Raw genomic sequence first — 23,238 nt, 5'->3', positions numbered from 1 at the left:
ACAAACTCGGGATCTTCAAAGAAACGTAAGCTGTTGCGGTTGCAGAAAAACGTCATGTTGTAAGAAAACATGAGGGCATGCATTCTGGTCCGTATATGCATAGAATGCCTGCAACATGCTTGGAAGTAAACAGAGGTTTAGTATTTATGTATATCGGCAAATCAAAAGGTGCGTTCAAGCAAGCAGGAGTTAATTATTTTTTACCATATGAAGACTAGATTAGCACATAATTAGCAATTAGCAGATAATGTACAGTATTAGAGCTAGTGCGCAATAGCTCTGCTACTTATTTCCAGCTTGCTAAATGCACCTTTTAGACTTGAAAATGAAGACATTCAATGCTGAGCTACACTCTTGGAGGGTTCATCTCTGTGGGATGGATAGTATGTTTGGGCTTCTCTCTGTGCATTGGTCTATCTCTTGGGTCTGTCAATGTCATCGATGGCTGCCAGAAGTTTCTGGCGAGCCTTTTTGTTTATATGTGAGCCGAGACAAACGTTCACCAAGTTGGCTAGCTGCTTCATGGAGTACTCCTGCAAAGAAACACAACGAGTCGGTCAGAAAAATCAAACACACGGTCTCGCTGTTTTAACAGAAATGGAGTAACTTGCTATAACCACCAGCCTGTGTCACTGTCTCACCCTGTGATTCTTGATGAACTGCTCCATATCATTTTCAGTCAGGTAATAGGCCTTAATGTAGGTTTCAACAAACTCCTTATCAGGGATGGGGCGCAGGTCAGTCAGCTTCTCCAGCTTCATCAGGAACTGCTGAAAATCCAGCTGCATCAGGGCCCGGCCCTCATTGCTGCATTTCTTTACATTAGCGTAGCTACAGAGGAGGACAGAGGAGCAGACGGAGAAGGACATTAGCATTGCCCTGAGTGCTCAGGTAGAGGTAAGTAACGACTGAAACACAAGTAAATTCTGGAAGTCAATCCCAGTGGTCGCTCGCATGCATGTGACCTAAGGGTTATGTTTAACATCACATATTTTCCACACTTAAATTCTCCAGCCAAATATCACCATGCTCAGACATTCTGCACTTCTTCAGACATCTCCAAGCACAGATCACCAAATGTCAGACAAAATCTGCCTTTCTTAAGTGCTCTGAGTGCATAATGAAGTCACAATGTACCTAGCAAAGTGAAAATGCCCAGTACTCTGTGTGTGTGTGTGTGTGTGTGTGTGTGTATATATATATATATATATATATATTCATTCATTCCATCAGGCTTGCAAGACAGATTTGTAATAAAAAAATATTTCTTTATACCCCTGGGTATATTTCATTTGGAAATTTGTGCTCCAGCTTTTTAAAAAAAAGTCAAATTCTTCGAGGGTATTAAAACTCAAAAAGTCAAAATAAACCCCAGCAGAAAAGTAAATGAAGCTTCTGTAGTTACATGGTAAAGTTTAACATTTTTAATCCGTTTATAAGAAAAGTGTAATATGTTTAATAAAGGGAATAAAACGAGAAAATTTACGGGATTGTAAAAAGTATATAAATTACATCCTTGTACAAATGCATAATGAGTCATTCAGTTTATATGATGGAAGTGTGATTTGTGGTCAGCAGGTTTTGTTGCTACAAGTCAAAACCTCTATGAAAACAACAGTTGCACGATGGAGTGTGTCACAATACTTCAACACTAAAGATTTTTATTTATATTAAGCGAGAAAATAAATTATAAAAAGACACAATGATAACACTGTAAATATCTTTGCAAACTTTTGCACAGTAATGGTTTCAGAGAAGCCATCTCTCTACTCCAGTGTTTAAAGTGTGCAGTCCAATTGCCAAAAAAGGGAAACGGAATACAAAATGACAAAATCATTACTACACAGTTACTGTAGTAGTTCTGTGTAGTACTGGACATGAGACATGTTTTGCAATTTTGCCTCTGTGCACCCCCATTTAGGAATTACAGCCTTTTTAAAAAAATAAAATAAAAAAATACATACAGTTCTTAATCTCCAGGAACTTGAAAGTTAGTTTTCAAGTTCTGCTGAGGCCTCTTCCCTCTATTCTATGACAAATTAGCCCAGGGTGTCAAACATAAGGCCTGGCAAAGAGTCCAAATCAGGACCCACTCTATGGTTTTGGGAAGGAGGTCATAATTTTTAGACTATATTTTCTTGCATTTTACAGCTTTTGCTACATTCATACTACATCAAAGTAATTAAGCAACAGAAAAACAATTGGATGACCAAAGTTTCTGTCTTTTTAATATCTACTTTAGAAATTTTAGGGAGGAAATTCAGTAAGAAAAGAAAATTGTTGTGAATTAAAAAACTTTCTCTTTTCTAATTAAAAGACAGTCTGGGCAATCAGCTATCAAAACCTTTTCCGTAATTTTACACATTTATGTCTTTGAATTTAATTCCAAAGAGTGATGCTTTTAAATTTACTATAGCAGCTTTTCTCTATCAAGTAGAAAACCTGAGACGTACAGTTAAAGTTGTGCTTTTCCCCCCCTTATATTAAGATATATCAGGTTTTAAATGTGTAGTTCAACTTCTTTACACTGATAGTAAGGGGAGTTTAAGTTATTACGCCCTAAGGCAACAGTTGTTGTGAATTGGCACCTTATAACTGAAACTAAATTGAACTGAATAACAACAAATTGGGCTGTATTTGAACACATCCCTGAAACTGAAACTGGACAGATAAGATGTGGAGATGTTTCCAAGTGTTTAATTATTTGGCAGCTGGTCACTCTCAACTCTCAATTTGAGATCCGAAGGCCTGGAAGACCACATGAGACAACTACAGCGGATGATCACAGAATTCTTTCCATGGTTAAGAAAAAATGCTTCAAAATATGTAGCAAAGTCAAAAAGGAAATCTCGATGTTTATCGCTGATAAACTCTACAATCAAGAGATGCCATCCTGAATGTAAACACAGAGGTGCTGGTACAAAGTCTTGGTGACACTAAAGAGCAGGAAGTCCAGATCATATTTTACCAGAAAACACGCACAAGAGCCTGAAAGGTTCTGGCAAAAAATCTTTTGGCAGATGAAAAAAAATCAACTTGTACTAGAATGATGGGACGAGAAAAATATGAAGGAGGAAAGAAACAACTCAAGATCTGAAGCTTATCACATCATCTGTCAAACATGGTGGAGGCACGTTATGGCACAGGTGTGCGTGGCTGGGACCACGTCAATGCTAGCGCTGCACGATTATGGCTAAAATGACAATCCCGATTATTCTGATCAATGCTGACATCACAACCATTCATTATTTTCCTCCAAATGTAAAAAAATTGCAGTAAAATAAAATTAGTACTTATTCACATAAATTCGGTAAATCTCTCAGAAAAATACCAAATATTAACTCCAAATTAAACAAACAGGGTGTTGCTTTCACTTTTAAATGGTGCTTAATTCCTGTTAATTAACTGAGATGATATTCTCTTACCAAAGTGTCATATAGTAAGTCTGATCTTGTGACAATCCAAGTCACATCATCTTAAATTCAATGGTTTTATTTGGTGTGATTTTACTGCAGAATATGCTGTTGTCTTATTAAAATACTTACTATACTACTTAATATTAGTAATAATTCTTATTTACTTATTTACGTAGGATTACTTCGATATTTTGCTTTATATTTGTGGATTTGGATGAATATATTTAGTGTATATATTTAATTCTGGAATCAAGTTTGACCGAAACCTGTTTAGAGTTCCAGCTGTTACACACGTGTGTTTTTACAGCATTTTCTTGTATGTGTATTTAAGGGTGTTTGCATTCGGGCTCTTTTTTATTTCCCTTCAGTATTACACTAAATCGGGTTGTTCCACACGGCCTGTGGTGTTGGTACATGTGTGTGGGCCAGAGTACACATGCATTTCATTGTGTGTGTCTGCTTGTGTTCCATGTGTTTGGCAGCGAGCACTGTTGCGCACTGGCAGGTCGGACTGTGACATCTCCAGTACATTAACACTCCACACAACACATCTGCACTTTGCAAACTCTCCCCATCTCACACTTCAGCTTTTCTCTCTCTCATTTCCATTTTCTCCCCTCACCTTCCCCGTCTCTCTCTCTCTCATCATCATTGTCGTTCTCCCTCTCTTTTTCTTGTCAAAGCTGCCAGAGTTTTTGGTGGCGAGTGTTTGAGCTGTGGCTCAGAATGCTAACGGAGCGGTTTTTGCGAGTCTCTGAGGAGACAAGGACAAGCGCTGGACAGAGAAAATTAATAACAGACTAGGGCGGTCGGAGTACAAACAAATAAATATGACCGCTCTATCTCGTTGTGCCAGAGGGTTGGGAGATGTGTGTTTGGAGGGTGTACTGGGAGAACCAGGCAGGCGGTCGGCAACAGCAGCTTAAATTTGCCAAGCATTGCAGTCGTAATGGGCCATTTGCTCATTGGAAAGGGTTCAAAAGTTCTCTTACGCAACAAGAGGAAGAGCGCTCAGCAAACGTGTAGGGAAGTAAACATGTTCCCTTCTCTTTGTGTTTGAGGCCGAGGCATCCACCTATGCCTCGCAGTCGATGTTCTCCCTCTTATTTAAAACACTTGGAAAGAACAAAGCCACTTAGAGCAAGGACTTGTTTTCAGCCCGAACTGCGTTCCCTGGCTTCAACACGGTTCAGCGTAACCTGCTTTGAATTTGTAACCTGGGATAACTTTGACGTCAGTCGCAGTCCTTTCATATTTCCGATAAAATGTGTGGAACTTCACGATGATTGTCAGCTGCTTATTTCTCGCTTCGTCACCGTCCAGTCGGCGTGACTCGATGCTGCTGTGCACCCAATCTGTCCGATCAGAGGGATTTATCGCACCATCCATCTAAAAACATACTTCACACATATGCTCCGCGCATGAGCCTGAGAAAAGCGACAGTGGAGGTGCTGAGAAAAAACAAAAACAAAAAACCCAAAACCCTGACAATCTGTCACCTATCACAACCTATATCGCTCCCTTGCAAGGGCGAAAGTGGTAAAACGCATTACAAGAGATGTGTCAAGAGCATTCTGCGGTTTGTGTGAGTGGCCTGTGTCAGGTAATCCCCTGATGGGTATTTGGTGAGGCTGCAGAGATGCGACTGCCAACATGAATAGAGGAGGCGATGGCAGCGTCGTCGAGTGGTTTTTCTCAGGGAATATCTCAGAAGGAACCAGACACAGTTTTATGGACGGCAGGTCAATTTCTCTGCTCTTCCCGCTGCTTTCACAACACGCTTTGGGAAGAATTTTCGTTTTAAATTTATGACATGCAGATGTTTAAACTGGGGAGCAAACACAGAGAGAAATAAATAAAGAAAGAGTCATTCTTTTGAGAAGTGTGAGCCTCAAATCATTGAGGCAATAGCTCAGCTCATAACACAAATTGAGTGGCACTATTAATGACTGTAACCTGAGAGTAAAAAGATCCGTTTTAAGCAGAAAAGAATCAGAATCAGAATCAGAATCAGAATGGGTTTATTGCCAGATGTTGAGGTTTACAACATTAGGAAGACTCCCATCTCTGCAGGACCTGTACACCTCCAGGACACTGCGGCGTGCAGCCCGGATCTCAGCTGACCCTTCTCACCCTGGACACAGTCTGTTTGACCTGCTCCCCTCAGGCAGGAGGCTCCGGTCCATTCGCACCAGAACCTCTCGCCACAAGAACAGTTTCTTCCCCTCTGCTGTTGGACACATGAACAATAACCACATGATTGTCCCCGCCACTAACACATGACCCTACGCTGTGTCACTGCATCATTTCATGTTTGGCACTGATCACCACCTGCACTCATGTATATATCTTTCTACGTAGCACTCATAATTCTTATTCTCATGTATATATCTCATGTATATCTCATGCACATATCTTTCTTTCTACATAGCACTTTAATTCTTATTGTCTGCACTGAAGCACCGCAGCAATTTCCTAATGTTGTAAAGACAGTAAAAAGCACCGAGGTTAAAGGAAAACTGTTCCAGATTCAGCGTGACATCTCAAAAGAAATTCCAACAAACCCAAAGATGTTTATACTTGGTTTGCATCCAGAAGGACAAGGTTGTAATAACAGTAAAAAAAGTCAGCAGAGATTGATGAACCTCAGTTTTAACCCTTTAATGCCAAGTGTATCACACACTACGTTGCCAAAGGCATTCACTCTTCTGGGTTCACACACATGAACTTGAATGACATCCCATCCTTTAATCCGTAGGACTTAATATAATGTCAGCCCACCATTTGTTAGCTATAACAGCTTAAACTCTGCTGAGAAGGTTTAGGAGTATTTATGGGAATTTTTCACTACTCTTCCAGAAGTGCATCGGTGAGGTCAGACACTGATGTTGGACGACATGGCTTGGCTCGCAGGCTCCAATCCAACTCATCTTAAAAGTGTTCCCTCAGGTTGAGGTGAGGACTCTGTGCAGGCCAGTCAAGTTCTTCTACACCAAACTCCCTCATCCATGTCTCTTTATGGATCTCGCTTTGTGCACTGGTGCGCAGTCGTGTTGGAGCAGGAAGGGGCCGTAAACAAACTGTTCCCACAAAGTTGGGAGCATAAAATTGTCCAAAATATCTTCTTGTGCTGAAGCATTAAGAGTTCTTTTCACTGGAACTAAGGGGCCGAGCCCAACTCCTGAAAAACAACCCCACACCATAATCCCCCCTCCACCAAACTTGACGCTTGGCACAATGCAATCAGACAAGTACTGTTCTCGTGGCAACCACCAAACCCAGACCCGTCCATTGGATTGTCAGACAGAGAAGCATAAGATATGTGTTTTATTGTCAACGGTTGCCTGTAGTGCACAAACTAATGAAAACTAATGAGAAAAATTGGGGCATGGATGGATGACGAATGCTTCAGTGTTTTTTTCTAAATGCAGTGGTTTAAAAGCAGAACTGTGTGGTACCTAGCCTGGTTACACAACTCATACAAATAGTTCAAAAGTCTAACACGAAGATTGAGCAATCTGAACATTTTGCTTTACACTTCTTTCCTCCTTGTAGTTCAGTAGCATACAGCATTTACTTCGACTGCTTTGCATTCACCTGTATATCCTAAAAAAGTCTTTCATACCCGGATTTTTCCTGGCTTTAGGAAAGGCATGATGCGGATCGTAGGAGGTGGGTGGATACACATCTAAGCACAAGGGTTCATTTAAAGTTCAGGTATTGATTCTGCCTGATCCTTATTTCACGGAAATTTGTGCTGCTTTGCTCATATTTCAAAATATTTGATGAACAAAGATGTATCTTACTTAAAACTGTTTTCATTAAAATGACTTTCCTTTAACCGAGGTTTTATTGTAGGTGTTTTATTCACTGATTTTAAGATGTATTTCTTAATTACAGTTTTTCCACAGTTTTAGTGGACTCAGTATCTGTTTGGTATGGTATGATATTTGTGCAGAGAGACAAAAAAAAGCCCAATTTCTCTCGGGCAGATGGCAGCCCGACTCAAACTGGGATGTGCACTTGTTTCAGTAGATTTGAGGAGATGGTTGCTGCCAGTGGCAAACAGCCTGTAGTGCTTTTTGCTGGAGGGAATAGCGAGTCTTCGTATGAATCTCTTGCTCATGTTAAAGTAGAGAAACTGAGTGACAGACTTCTCTAAACTGTCGCTGCCACTGTTATAGGTTATTTTTTCTGTGAGCAGCCCATAGCAGTATGATAATAGACAACAGCCTTTTCATAAAGCAGCAAATGACTCACAGACAGACACCAAGTGTGTGACGCACGGCTTTGAGTCGGTGCTCCATGCAGATGGTGGAGGGGGGAAACATTATGTACAAAAACAGCTTGCCTTTTTTATATTTAAGGTTTAACAATAACTCACTGCATACACTTTCTTACCCCTCAACAAGAGTCCTGTTGGCCAAACGGATGCAGTGTTCCCAGAGGACGTTGGACACAGGCAGGGGGATGCGCACATGTCTGGAAACTTCACCCAGCCGCTTGTTAAATTGCTCAAACTCCTGATGAGGCGGGGAGAAAGAAAAGGTGAACACATTCCCGTGAGTACAACACGATGCAGCAGAAAAACAAATCGCTGGTCTTTTACCAAAAAAAAGTATATGTGGTCAGGAAAATATTTTATACAATTGGTCATATTTCGCTAAAAAGTACCATAACTTTCATATCAACATATAAACAACATGCGGCTCATTAAAAAAAGCATTTTAATTAACAGATTCCTATATTTCTATATTACTACAGCTACAATTAGGTCTAAACACAAAAATCTCAATATGGACACTACATTATTCAGCCAAACGCTTCCACCTAACCATCACAGATTAGCCAGAAAAAGAAAATAACGTCTTAATATGGATTATGCAGAATTTTAGGTCTCTACTGTTTCTACAATAAACACAAACAAAACTGAAGAGATGAAAGTTTTAGACATTTTTCTTGCATTCTTGTTCTTCTATTGTGCATCTACTTGTGCATTTCAAAAATCCATCATACATTTTGAATATAAAATAAACAGAAGCTTGCCCTTTCTAAAAAAGATGACTTGGATTTGGTATCACACTGAAGTTGGATGAAAGTATGTTTCTTTTTCATATTTAAGCTTTAACGTGTGTGAAACTATTCACCTGATTTAGACTGTTAAAGGATATGATGCAGCTTGTTTTTTAATAAGCTAAACATTTGTCCCCTACCTGCAAACTTTGGTTTCTAGAAACCTCCAAATCTGCTGTCAGAGATCAGACTTACAAATAATTACGGGACTTCCAAGTATCTGTCCTTCTATGTTAACTTGATCTGCATGCACTCCAGAGAGCATAATACCAAAAACTTTGAAGGGCCTCGCTCAACTAGTTTTCCAGATAGTAGATTTCTGAAATGGCCCCTCAACACAATGACACGAGAAAAAAAAGCGTCACTATCTTTATCCCTTAAAATGACCTGATGAACTGAGATGTAATGACCTTGTTGGATTCTAACTGGAAGACGTAAACAAAACAAAAAGTTGTCATGAACAACACTTTAAGGATTTCCTTTGATTCTCTCTTACACGCTGCCTCAAGAAACAGCATTTGGGTTTTCCTTTAAACCATTTAGCTTAAATTATACATCCAAAATAGTGATTATAAGTAAATCAGATCAATCTCGGCTAAATTATTGTTTTTTTCCACCAGTGTAAGCAGCCGGCAGGATGTGTGGGTTACTTTCCTGAAACTCTAACAGAGCTAAGTAATAATTCTGCTGTCTGCACTGATGGAAGCAAAGCATGCTGACGTACAGTAGTGAAGAGCGCGGGGGCTGCATGTATGAAGCTGTTGAGCCACAAATCATGCGCAAAAACAAATCATTTGGGCGCCGGTGAATACTGTACTCCGGTCTGACAGCATCCCAAGGTGAATACAAGCTACATCTAAAATCTAAATCTAAATCTAAATCTAAAATGTTATTCTGATTCATTTTCTGTTACTGCCTTCCAAAAACAAACTGCAGTACCTAGGTAAGTATGTAAATATGACACATGCAGATTAAGATTGTAAATAAATTCATAAAATATGCAAGTATTAAATTACATTTTTAAATTGCATCATTATAGAAAAATAATTAACGTGAACCTTAATGCATGTTCCCATTAATTTTACACCCTGAAATGAAATGTTACTCATTCACAGCCTCACAATAGACTCTGACTCAAGCATTTTGTCAATGAAGTCATTCTGAGGCTTCGGCATGTCTTTGCCACTTTATATGCAAATGAGCGCCATTGTTGAATGCTGGGGATCAACCTGAATTCATGAATAAAATATTGCTGTGTGCGCGTTACAACAAAACTCAGCACCACTTATTTCAATCACGTAACACAACCCGCATGCATTATGACCGTCTTGACACGATGACGGGGGAGGCTTTTAGCACCTGATGGAAAACTACACGCGTATACGATGTCTGTCCACGTCTGTCCGAGTCACTAAGCAGTTCAGCCATCAGCCATCTGTTATGTATGATTTTGCCTCTGCTTGATGCTGCTCTGTTTATGGCTCCGCACCGCAGCGAGCCCCTCGCACCTTTCTTTCTCTTAGTGTCAGAAGCAGGAAAAATGTGTCCTTTACCCCGCCATGCAAGTTTATAAAAGAATAAGTAGCCAGCATGAATAAAGACACACATTTAGAAGAAACTTTCTCATTCTAAAAATACTTCTGGGAGCAGTGAGCTCAGATGTCTTTAACAAAGCAGAAAACTTCAGGAGAGATCTGCATTTGGCTCTTAACAGCTCACCCATATAATAAATTATTCACCCCCATCCCAAATAATTGATATTAAAGGTCCCTGAATTAACTTTGAGTCAAGGAGGAGAACAATGACCTTCACAGTTTCAGACTTTAAAAGAATAAGAGCTAATGCTTAGTGTACTGATGGCAGAAGGATAACACTTTTTTTTTTATGAGTGCAACAAAGACACAATGTGTGGAGGGGGAGGGATGCCTGCTAGATAAAAGTAAATCTAATACAGCTGCTTTGTGTTCTATTTTTGTGTAGCGTGGATATTGCGTGACACTGAGAGGACACGGTATCTGTTTGGGAAAAGTAATAAGCACTGAGATCTTTGTGGACTTTTCTTTGCTATAAAATGCACAAAAAAGGAATAAAGGGTTTTAAAAAGGGCACCAAGTAGTCTCAGAATCATTTATATTCACCTTGCTAAGTCAAGGGTCTTAAAGATATGAATGATGCAGAAACCCTAATGAGGTATTTGCATGAGATCTTTATGAAATGTGAGTAAAAGCTGCTTCAACATTTAAGCGTTAATATGTGCATAACCCTTAATTGGATTTAGACTGTTTTAAAGAATATGATGCAGGTTGTTTATGAGAGGCTCTAAACAAAATCTCAGTCCCCTACCTGCAACACTGTGGTTTCTACAGGAGCTTCAAATCTGCTGTCCAAATATTTTAGGGACTTCAAGCATCCATCAGTCTATGTTAATGTGAGCTACACTCATAAAGCCATCATACCAAAAGCTTTAAAGGACCTAGCTCAAGTAGTTTTCCAAACAGTGGAATTTTGAAGTGATGGTCAGGTGGGAAGTTTTTGTATGCTTAATAACTTTAGCTGGTTTTTGTCCGTAGTGGGTCAAAAATAGGCTACAGTAACATCAGCATTCGCTTTTCTTATTCGTCGTTACCTTTAACAAGACATCCACATATACATTGTGCTGGGACATTATCTCCCTAATGTCCCATTTAACTCCGGCCATCATGAGCAACATTTGTTCATAGTCGATGGCCTTGGCCGCCACGATCCAGTAAATTGGTTTCCGCAGTTCGCTGGCTGTAGACACCGTCTGAGTGCAGGAAGGAAGGATACATATATGAGAGTTAGTGGATCATTATAGTCAACATATGGATAAGGTATTTTTCAACTGCCTGCTATTCTGCAGGAAGAACAATGTTAAAGTTTCCAATGAGCGAAATCAGGACATGACATTCACTTGATGTTTTGGGTCAAACAGACCCGTCTCTTCATCTGAATTTCAAATGTCAAAGAGACAAAAAAAAGAAAAAGAAGCAAAGTTATCCATGTGGGTTTGAGTTGTTTTCATTTGTTTTTAAAGAAAACAAAAGGGCACAATTACAATTAAGCAAGTGGAGTGCAGGTGGGAGGGGGAGCACATCCACAACAGTCACACAGCATATTTCACATTGTGCCTTAAATATTAACAGTGAAATCCAAAAGGAAAACACATCCTATAAACCACATATTTAAGTGCATGTGTGGAGAAAATCAATTACAAATAACAAAAAATAACATAATCTCAGCCTTACAAGAGGTTAAAATAAAATAAAAGACAAACGGTTTTCTACAGCTGGAGACGATGTCTGAAATAACCTGACAGCTGTAGCTGACAGTGATGACATGATCAGTTACTGTAATAATTGAGGCCTGTGCCCTCAGAGGAGGCATAACTGTATAAACCAAACAATACCTGGGAATAAAACTGCTGCAGGAAGGGCTTCTTGGCTGCAGGCATCATCGCGTCCAAGTGGGACTGCAAGGACTCAAACTGCTCTGCCAGAAACACACTGACACAACCAAAGAGAAACAGCCTTTAAATTCTGCCCATATGCTCTGAATCATTCTGCTTGTGACACATAAGAAAAGGCAATTACGATGTGTTGTTTTTGTGTTATTAAAGAGTGACAGATCTATTTACAAAAGCTCGTATTACTATTACAAAGTGGAGTAACTGACCATTAGAGAGAACATCACCTTAAATCTCTGTTACTCTTGAACAACAGTAAAACATCTCAAATGGAATAAGAAGTTTTTTTTTTTACTTTTTTGTCTCCCTTGATTCTTCTGATCCATTAATTGGATCAAGATTTTAGTCATATGTGCTTAAACCTGAGTTTCCAGCATTTCCTGCTGTTCAATCTCATTTCTTCCCTTGTTGGTCACGTTTTGATGAAATAAACATCAAATTCATCCATCCATTCGCTTCCGCTTATCCTTTTCAGGGTCGCGGGGGGCGCTGGAGCCTATCCCAGCTGTCATAAGGTGAGAGGCAGGGTATGACAGCTGGGATAGGCTAAACATCAAATTTGATTATTATAATGTAAATTATGGAGTCAGCTGTAATTTTGCTGTAAAAACTTGTCTGACTTCCAAACCTTTAAGTCTCACCTCCCAAAGCAAAGTATTTTCACGTCCGACAAATCAAGCAGCACTTCTATTTGTTTTTTGGGTTTTTTGACAAGGATTGGATTTCAATTATCCTTGAAAAAACACTCAGACCAAAAGAGGTAGCAGAGAGAGAAATACAGGACAGAAAGAAGAAGAAGAAAAAAACAATCAATGCGTTCAGAACTAATACCCCCCCCCCCCTTCCACTCTGTATCCAGCACTGACTAAATAAAGACCTCTTGACTCAGGCTGATCGATGGCTCTGAAGTGTTACAGTGCATGAAATAAAAAGTGAGTGAACATGTTTACGTGGGCTGAAGTTCAGAGTTGAGTCCTGACTTTAACAAGGATCATTAATTAAAGAACAACAGGTCTCCGCAGAGCTCTTAAATACAGCAGGAAAAAAGAGAGAATAAAACAGGAGAAATCGACTTAATCAGACTAAGACACCAGTCCCAGGTGGGACCTCCACATTCTTTTGCTGCCTCTTGAACCTCCGTTTGGGTGTGAATGCACACACCAATGAAGTGAAAAAAAAAAAGCTGTCCTTAAACCTGCAGACGCCCCTCACTGCAAGCTAAAGGTAACCTGTCGTTAGCTGATAAATTGGGGTTTTGGAGAAAGATCAGAGAACTAAAAGTCTGAGGCCACAGAAGTGACAGTCACTAAATTTACATTCCATTCCGCTACATCCCAAAGGTGCTCTATTGGATTGAGATCAGGTGGCCATTTGAGTACAGTAAACTCCTTCTCGTTTAACATTTGTGTGTTCAGAGATGCTATTCTTCTTCTCATTATTTCATTTACCGTTGCCTTCCTATCAGGTTGAAGCAGTCTGGCCATCCTCCTCTGACCTATGACATCAACAAGGCATTTTCACCCAGAGAACTGCCGCTCACTGGATATTTTTCTTCCAGACTGTCTCTGTAAACCCCAGAGATGATGGTGTGGGAAAATCCCAGCAGATCAGCAGTTTGTGAAATACTCAGAGCAGCCAGTCCGTCACATACTAAGTCACTTGCATGGTATGATGCATTGTGTAATCAGCAGATTCGATATTTGTATTAAAAAGCTGTTAAATAGGTGTACCTTAAAAGGGGCCAGTGAGTGCATCTGTGTCATTATTCTTCTAATAGACTCTTGCGGCTATAAATTGAATTTTCTTTTAGATAGGGCGCTTAGGGAAAAAAAGATAAATTGCATTCAATTTGCATATTATTAACATCCAAACCCAAACAGAAACCTTTATTTTAAAGCATAATTTAATGTTAATAAATTCACACTAGTTTGGACACTGTATAAAAACAGAATGCATTGATTTGCAAATCCCATAAACCCACATTTTATCAACAACAAAACACAGAAAATATATCAAATGCTTAAAGTGACAAAATGCACCATTTAAAAAAAATATATTAGCTTGTCTTGAATTCGATGCGAGCAGCACTTCTCAAAAAAAGCTGGGATAGAGGCCACGTTTACCACCGTGTAGCATCCCTTCTTTTAAAAATAGAATAATACACATGATTTCCGAGCTCATCTGGACGGGAGCATATGTTGTTTTAAAGCTTGTATGTATATCTTTCAGCACTGATGGTGCATTTCCAGATGTGCAAGATGCCGATTCCATACGTGCAGATACACCCCAATACTATCAGACGCCCAGGCTTAAAGTGAGCACTGATAAGAAGCCAGATGGTCCCTCCTCTCTTTAGTCCTTACGATGTACCATCCATGTTTTCCTAAAAGAATTTCAAGTTTCAACTCATCTGAGCCCAGAACAGTTTTCCACTTTGCCTCAGTCTATTTTAAATCATCTTAGCCCAAAGAAAACAGGATTTCTCCAAATGCTCTGAATCTTTTATTGATATTATCTACTGCTGATCTTTAAGTCTTCATAATTTTACATCAAGGAAAGTGAATCTAAAACTGTTCTACAAGGCTTTTTTGCAATATTGGTGAACCTCTGCCAATTTTTATTCTTGGCATCTCAGAGACGTTCCCTATATACCATCATGTTACGGACCTGTTGCCAAATAAGCTGCAAAATGTTCCTCCAACTCTTTCTTTTTAGTACCACGCTGTTAAGAAGTGTAGCTGCTTTGTGGGTTGGTGAGATTTGCAAATCACTGCATTCTGTTTTTACTTACGTTTTAAACACCGGCCCAACTTTTTTTGGATGGGTGCGTAAAAGTACCAGAGAGAAGATATTTTTTTGCGTCCGTTTGTTTTCATAGAGCAATGAAGATCGCATTAAGGTGAGCAGGAACAGCTTGTGTTTACCTCAGCAACATAATCATGTGCTGTGGAGGGAATAAGAAGAAGAAAGCACACACTGCACTTCAGAGTCACGCTTGTATAGATGCAACACCTGACCAGCAGCATAGAGAATGAACAACCGATGGTCAGTTTGCTGAGCTTTTGTCTTTGATTCTTCTCACACATGATTGCTGTGTCCACAGAGATTTTGTTTGAAATGGGACAGGCTGAGGATGCTAAAAACACACACAAACTGTGAGCTGTCTTTTCTAAAAACACTATTTTTAGATCAAAAGCATAAAAAATAAAACCCGACCACCAACGCCCTCAACAATTTCTCGCAGTTTTGCACAGAATAAGTCTGCTTTGGTCCTTTAAACTTTACCTACACTAAACACTTTAGCCGTTTTGCTTTCATTCTTCTTCGGAGCTTGTTGCCTGCCTCCAAAACACGAAACCCTTTTTGTGAGCGAGTGTAAGCCTACTCAGCGTTCTGGCAACAGCGCTGTCAGAGCCTTTGGTTTACAAGACTTTCATTATGAAGCTGTTGTTGTACAGCGCAGACCTCTGAGGGCCCAAGTGCTGTCAGCATTGATGATAAGCTTGACCTAATTATGCACGGGGGCACCAGTGTGTAGTGTGAATGTAACAGAGTAAGACAGAGAGGGAGGGAAAAAACAGAGTAGAGGAGTACAAAAATAAACTGGTTACTGAGTGACTGATTGAGAGAGTTTAAAACATATCAAATTAGAGAAAGGAAATGATTTTGGGGGCGCTAAAATGTGTTGCTGTGTGTGCAGGAACACAACGCAGGCAGGGCTAATCTTTGCCGGCCAGTGTGTGGAAAACTGTGTAATGACATTATTGCCATCCTGACACGAGGCAGTGAGCGAGAAGCGGCCTCTATAACTTGATCAAACAGAGTGCTTTGATGTACATAACTGTCACGTTACATCGCGCTGCCAGGACACACAAGCGATGACATAAAGCACGCACTAATGTCAATGTAATGTAAGGAATACTTTAATGTAGTGTGCAAATGCTTCCAGTGGTGTGTGCTTACAGAGACTCTGTGGCCACCACCCTTTGTGCCAGCCCGTAGAGAGTCCCGCTGTTAGTGAGGACCACCAGCTGGCTGAGATGGGGGCTGGGCACCTTCTCCTTCCTGTCCTCTGCTGGGCCATGCACCCCTGCGTTCTCCCCGACAGCCTCCTGAAAGAAACACAGGTGGACTTTAGAAAACTAACACGAAGGAAACATTGTAATATCACTTGAAGCAGAGGGAAGCGCAATCATTTCCCTGCTAATCTCTCTCTCAGTGTATGTCGTCCTGCGATCACTTTAACATTTAATCTAACATAAGAGCAGTTCAGATGCATCGTCTAAAGTGCAATCAACTTTGAGGGACCCGGTCACAGCCGAAGCCCACACACAGTAAAGTTCTGCTGACCAAACACTCCTGAAGCAGCAGCATTAATCGTTCTGATACATTCTAACACTCCATTTATCACTCATTTTATCCTTTCAATCGAAAAACTACTGAAAGAGAAATAGAAAGGTTTCAACCCGGCTCTCTTCCAATCAACCACAATAATCAGCATCTGCATAAAAAACAATAAAGTAATGTCTTGGTGGCGTAATGTATTATGTTGGCACACAGAGCTTTGTACTCTGTGACTGCAAAGCCCCCTGAAACAGCTTCTGGCAGATCAATAGCAATCACGCAGGTAATGAACAAATGGGAGCCATTAATGCTGCACCGTATCGTCCACTTACGCACTACCGGCCAGTGCAGTCTGGGTCTAATATCGTGTACGAGCACTCCTATTCCAGAAGAGCGGTGGAAAGCTTTTATAACCGAGGTCCTGCCAAGTATCCAGAGTAGAGACAAACTGTTGTAGCATGAAGATTAATGAGTAAAAGTAAAGCAAATGGTTACATCACTCCTACGTGGTCCAAAAAAAGATGGCAAGAATTCGTGAAATGTCAAATCCTGCCTGATAAAAGACCTTCATGCCACTACTTTATTATCACTGATAACAGATGAAAAACATTCAGTAACAGCAGACAAATAACCATTTCTGAAATGAAAGTGTTTTACACAGAGTGACGTGCTCCGTATTAAAATGCCAGCAGCGGCTAAAACGGGCTATAACAGCTCGGCGTACGCACTGCTGCAAAAATGCACAGAATGCAGCTCTGTGGACAATTTATGACTCAGACAAGCAGGAGCTATGCTGTCTCCCTCAAAGTGATAACTTCAACCTTTACACAACCTCCAACTTATCTCTCCGCATTCAATCAAACGCGCAGTGTTGCCAAAATCATCATCGGTCTGAAATTGACTCGGGGAGATTAACAGTTGATCTATATTATTTTACAGCAGTGGGGATCTAATGGTTTCCCTGCGGAGACTGCAACTCATCGCGGGAGCGGCTCGAAATAAACATGATTGAATTTAATTGAATACTTCTCAGCGCAGATGGTGAAATTAAATAAGCCTTCAGTAACTAGGTAAGGCTAAAGTTACTCATTACGTCTTTGTTAGAGATTAAAAGATCGCATAAAGTTTTCCCTGAATTATTAAACCTGAGCTGAAATTAGACTGCAAACGAAAAAAAATATGACTATTAACATTTTTGTTGTATAATTCACAAACGGCACATTTCCTTTTTCTTCTGTAAGCAACCAAAACACTTAAAAAACAGAAGAAATAATGCACACTGATATTTAGTCAGCCAAGGGCTTTCTTTACTTTGTCAAAAGGCTGCAGAGCGTTCACCAAAACAGCCACACTTTGGCCTAATACAGCTGTGAATGCAGTTATTCTAAACTCGGGGAATCAGAAGAACAATTTGAGCCCCAAGTTAAAGATGCAGTCCTCGTTTACTGAGTCATTTAATCACACATTTAATTTAGTTCCTTGAAGGGTTGATACGCATTAATTACTCTTTTTTAAATTATGGCTGTCCAAGGCTTTTTACAATGCACAGAAATGCTTAACAAATTTATAAGTTTCTTTTATATTTACTGGGAAAATAAACTGAATTCCCATTTTAACACACAAATTTGAGCCGGCACACTGGACTTGTCTGAGAAGTCACAAAGTAGTCAAGCATAAAATTCAACCACTGAAAGTAATTTTTAAATAACTTGAGGTTTAGTTGTTTGTCTGCTTTCATCATTTTGATTAAAGACCACCATAAAACACAAAAAAAGGACATTGATAAACACCAGTACTATTAATTGAGGCTAAACCTTACACTGGGAGGGGTCTAATAAATGTTTTAAGCACTATATGCTGAGAAAACTCAGTTTCACATGCTTAGTCATGAGTTACAATTTTTTGATCTACTAAATCTGCTTTAAAAAGATACAAAGGCATCTCGAACACTGCAAAGGGTTCAAGTCGCCACAATGAGCACAGCTGTCAGCATTTTAAACACGTCCCTGCACATAAACATGACAAATGTGTAATGGTTATGGAGTTAATCCAGAAAGGCCATTACTGCCCTCTTCAAACTACAGCAAATGACGTTAACATTTGGAACGGGATCATAGCAAAATAAATAAATAAATGTTTCGCTGCAGTGGCCAGCAGCCATTTGTACGTGTGACGTTGCCAGATCCTACAGGAACTTGCACACAAACATGCAAACGCAATAAATATTCCCAGAAAATCAAATGAAAACTATTTGTGCGGTTGTTCTTGTCATTTTCTTTTGTAACAGCAGATCTTATCATATCAGCAGCTGGTTGGACACTATGGTCAAAACGCGCCTCTTTACAAATGCAGCTGCTTTCTCTTTGTGGAGTGTTGGAGCTTTAGAATTCAACCTCTTTCACTTGTTTCTTCTTTTATATCTGCGTCTGCAGTGTTGGGAAAGCTGTGCTTGCGGTGGGGGGGATGGTGCCTAAAAGGATCTTCGGTACAAAGAAGTAGGGTAAAAACACCTCTTTATATGTAAGATAGCCTAACAGAGAGAAGTGAGCAGCATGAGGACTTTTGCCAGTCAGCAAAAAACAAATCCACAGGTTTACCATGAATAAGAACATTACAGTGCTACATTACAGTTGTATACAAGAACTGTACACTGTCCTTTGAATGAATAAAATAAATCTCAAGCTGCATTAGTTTGACATTAAAGCAAAGTTTGGTTTGGTCTATTTTTAATGACGCTACATGACGCTTGACCTTTCGTTTGTTGTGCCTTTTCAGCATAAAAACAGGCTTCTGAAAGACATTTGGGAGAGAAGTTGTGTTTCCTTTCCAAATTCATGCGAGTCTGCAGGGATCCTCCAGGTAAAAGCAAAAAGCTGGGCTGAAAAGAAAAATGTGGTGGGCGGGAAAGGACAAACACAACATCGATGACATTTAGGAATTTATGCGTGTGGTTTTCAGAATCTACAGCACAAATATAATCAGAGACGTGGAACAAACTTGGGGAAATCTCACTAGGGTTTAGGGTAAAATGTGCAAAAAAAAAAAGTCTTGCCTGACCCCCTAATGTTTACTGGTTTCTAAGCGAAATGCTTACGCTATTATTATTACATGTTTACTAGGGGTGCAACGATATTCGTATCGATATTGAACCGTTTGATACAGTGCTTTCGGTTCGGTACGCATATGTATCGAACAATACAAAATTTGTAATTTATTTTATCAACTTTCCTTCTGACGATGCTGTCTGTGTTGAGCGCTCAGTGAATCTGCGTTCGACTGCTCCGCCTAGGGTCGACAGTGCAGCCTAGGCGGAGTAGTCGAACGCAGATTCACTGAGCGCTCAACACAGACAGCATCGTCAGAAGGAAGAGCGCAGGGCAAGCTAGCGAGACAGAAGTTAAGCTCTCCTTGCAACATGGACCTCCCCCACCCTCATTCAGATCTGGCGTTTGGAATTATTTTGGTTTTCATGTGACGTATGACCCTGAAGGTAAGCGAGTCATGGACTAAAGTAAAACAGTATGTTGGATGTGCCATGCAATGCTCAATTACATGGGTGGGAACTAGTGTGTTAGCGCAGTTAGCTCGTTAACGTGTTGGCCGTCTAGCCCCATGCACGGGGCGATCGGCGGTAGCTCGTTAACGGAGATTTGCCGTGTTGTGGCGTTAAGGTCATTTCAACGAGATTAACCTGAAAGCACTAGTGGGAACACGACGAATATGACTGCACATTTACGCCGACATCATCCTAGTGCAAAGACAAGTGGAAGCAGAAAAAAAACAAGCAAGCATGCTACTAACTTTAGCCGAGTCATTTAGACAGCTGTTAGCACATGATTCTCCTTATGCTGCTGAGAATATAGCCCAGAAGAAGCGGATAGTATAGCTTTTATTTTGGAAAGAGCCATCTCTCTGTAATAAACTCTCTTTTCCAAAGATGAGTGATTCCTCGATCAGATACAGGGCTCGCAATATCGCTAGCCCGACGTCCCGGGGCTAGCGATTTTTTCAGTCGGGCTACCAAAATCTATCTCTGCCCTGCCCGTCGGGCTTTTGTAGGAAGGAAAAATATATGTCAATGCTTTTGCATTCTTTCGGAAATGTAGCTGGGTAATTATGTCATTGGCATCGGTGAGCCACTGTCAATATGTGACATATTGAAATCGCGTTTGAATTTGCGCTTGTTTTTTGCTTTCACTTTGCAATCGTGCGAACTGTGTATAGAGAGCGACAGCACTGATCTGTGAGTGATGATAATTTGCGCACCAATTCCTCTGACATCGTCTTATTAATCGTTAGCTTACTATGCAAACATGACAAGTGAAATCTCCCGCAGCTTAAACATGTGAGAGGTTGATCGCGCAGAGAATCGCTGAGCTTATGTGAGTACGTGTGTAAAAGCAGCAGGATTTATATTTCAGTTCTGCTGAGCCAAATAAGACAGGTCAGGGTGAAGAAGTGACAGCCAAAGAAAAGCTTACCACAAAACGGAGAAGTTATGACAAATCAGACTATAAGGCAAAAAGAAAGTGCAGCTTTATGGTTTCATGGACAAAAGAATTTCTGTGGCTGCAATATGACGAGCTAAATAACCAGGGCTGCACATAAGTGGTCCGCAGGTGCGTATTCGCTGTCAAAATAAAAAACACGCACAAGGGTTAGGGTTAAATTTAAAAACTGTACTTTTGAGTTAAAATATATATTTATAATTTTAATAAATGACAAATTAAAAAGGCATGAACATTTTTTTGTATCGAAAAAATATCGAACCGTGACACCAAAGTATCGAACCGAACCGTGAATTTTGTGTATCGTTGCACCCCTAATGTTTACAATAGCAGCAGCATTTGATTGTGTGTAAGAGCAAGAAACATGATATCCCAGTGTTATTGCCCTTTGGTAGCCTTGAATATTTCAATCCATTGTTAGGGATAAATATGCAAATTATGTCTGATGCTTAGGAAATCATTTAGCGTGACAATGTAATGGATACAAACAGATGCATATAATCAAAAGGCATCTGCCATGTTTCCAGACAACAGGAAGCTCCTTGTCGTACTGAACCGCTCTGTCACAGAGCTACGACTCAGACACAGTAATACGTGAGGATGTTAGCAGCTGCTGCATTTATCAGAAAACAGATAAAAATACAACTTAAAGATATGAAGACATCAACCCTTCAGTCATCATTACGGACCTACTGTAATCAGCTGTTGTGTAACTTGCATTTTATTTGATACGCTCGGAGATAAAAACCACAAAAACAATGATCCCTTCACTTTTATGATGGCACTCAAAATGACAGACAGACAGATAAAAGCAAAGTAACACCATGTGCCTGCTGCATTGCCAAGTATGAGAGAAAGAATGCCATATTGGACAAATTAAGAGTCAGTGATAGATTTTTCAACGTCATACGAGGGGCTGAAGGATGGAGGGCGCTTAGCTGGATCTTTCCATATAGCGTGACTTATAGTGAAGAGGTCATACTTCATTTGATTCATATCCTGCAGCTGCTGAAGGCATTTAGGAGGAGTTTAGATAGTTCTCTGATGTCCCACTGAGACAAATAGTGAAACTGCATTTTCATAATGAAGTTCAGAGTGTAGATGATGTAGACCAGGAGTACTCTGCTCTGCCTGGGGGCCACTTTTGCAAAATGACGCCAGGCCAGGAGCCCGTTAAAAACGATATTTACCCAAAATCAATAAGTAGTACAAATTCCATTACTCACCTCAACCTATTAACTACATTAACTTGGGACAAGGAAACAACTATGCACATGTGGCTGATAAATATTATATTTTTCTGCATTTAGCAGCTAATTATGCATCTAAATTACTAACGCTTTGAAAGTGTTCTAACAAAAATTATATCTGGATACCCTTCAATCAATTCTTTTTAGAGATTTAATAAATAAGCCAACATGGGATGGTGGGCCTGATTTGGCTGGTGGATCATTGGTTGATTATCATCAATATAGAAATAAGTTTTGATTATTTTCACCATTTACTATAATGGTGAATGGCATTTTCTGGCATACTAATCATAAAGACCAGTATTTGCAATGGAAATATTACTTTAATTAAAAATCAGCAACTACGACAACCTAAAAAATGTGTCATTGGGGAAAAAATAAGAAAACCAAATAAGTAGTCTATCTAGTTAGTAAACAGTCTAAATAAACACAATGACTTTACTGGACTTTGGGTTTTAATAGCATTTTAATGTTTAAAATGCTAAAAAAAAATTGATAAATTATGCAATTTTGGAAAAAAGGTTACATTTTTATCTCAGTCTTACTATAATACAGCAAGACCTAGTGGCACACAGGTGCATCCAAGGCCCTTAAAAGTTCTTATCTACATCACATATTATGATACATATACATAAGAAGGGATCATTTTAGCCCAGTGGCAGGTATGAAAAAAATTAATTAAGAAAAACACCTTATAAAAGCTTCCCATCATTTCCATTTCATGTGTAATGCTTTATTTATATCCACTATTATAAATACACTATGATGTTGCCTGGCAACCACCTAAGGATGCACTAGAACAACATTTATAAAGTAAAATTTGAGCATGTACTCCTGTAACTACTGCATCCAAATCCCCCAAATGATCAGAAAAATGTTGAATAATATCCAATTAATCATAACAATATTTTAGAAAGAATTTAAAATCAAAACAAATAAACATATTTGGAACATGGCTGATGATTTTGAGTATTAGATTGCATTAGATAGATGCCAGTGTAAAAAAGAATAATAAATATATAAATAAATAAGATTAAAAAGGACTTTTGGAGGAAGTAATTGAAATATTTTCACTCTTTTTTTGTACATTTTACTAAATGACTAATAAAAAAAAAATTATTTAGATCCACTGATTACCAAAATATTTTTTTGTTCATGTTATC

At 39.5% G+C, this 23,238-nt stretch overlaps 1 protein-coding gene and 1 long non-coding RNA gene across 3 annotated transcripts in view; one reads left to right on the top strand and one right to left on the bottom strand.

Moving 5' to 3' along the window:
• Positions 1-299: 299 nt before the first annotated feature.
• vps50 (VPS50 EARP/GARPII complex subunit) overlaps positions 300-23,238 on the bottom strand; it is a 125,208-nt gene continuing 102,269 nt past the window's right edge. For both annotated transcript variants that reach the window (XM_085346862.1, XM_085346861.1), the window contains 6 exons: positions 15,937-16,085; positions 11,917-12,013; positions 11,116-11,274; positions 7,818-7,939; positions 642-831; positions 300-533 (listed from right to left, as the gene is read on the bottom strand). In XM_085346862.1, coding sequence (XP_085202988.1) covers positions 414-533; positions 642-831; positions 7,818-7,939; positions 11,116-11,274; positions 11,917-12,013; positions 15,937-16,085 — 837 coding nt within the window. In that variant the 3' untranslated portion in view covers positions 300-413. The remainder of the gene's footprint in view (positions 534-641; positions 832-7,817; positions 7,940-11,115; positions 11,275-11,916; positions 12,014-15,936; positions 16,086-23,238) is intronic.
• The window catches only part of LOC146609887 (uncharacterized), a 48,746-nt gene continuing 32,457 nt past the window's right edge, over positions 6,950-23,238 (top strand). Inside the window, exons 1-2 of the long non-coding RNA XR_014905084.1 lie at positions 6,950-7,088; positions 7,829-7,978. This is a non-coding gene — a long non-coding RNA (uncharacterized LOC146609887). The remainder of the gene's footprint in view (positions 7,089-7,828; positions 7,979-23,238) is intronic.

This window comes from Diplotaxodon limnothrissa, linkage group LG22, assembly GCF_057381915.1.
Source record: "Diplotaxodon limnothrissa isolate DT_005_m linkage group LG22, D_limnothrissa_male_GT1.1, whole genome shotgun sequence".
Classification (NCBI taxonomy): Eukaryota; Metazoa; Chordata; class Actinopteri; order Cichliformes; family Cichlidae; genus Diplotaxodon; species Diplotaxodon limnothrissa.
The sequence above is the reverse complement of the archived record's forward strand: the minus strand, read 5'-3'. Positions and strand labels throughout refer to the sequence as shown.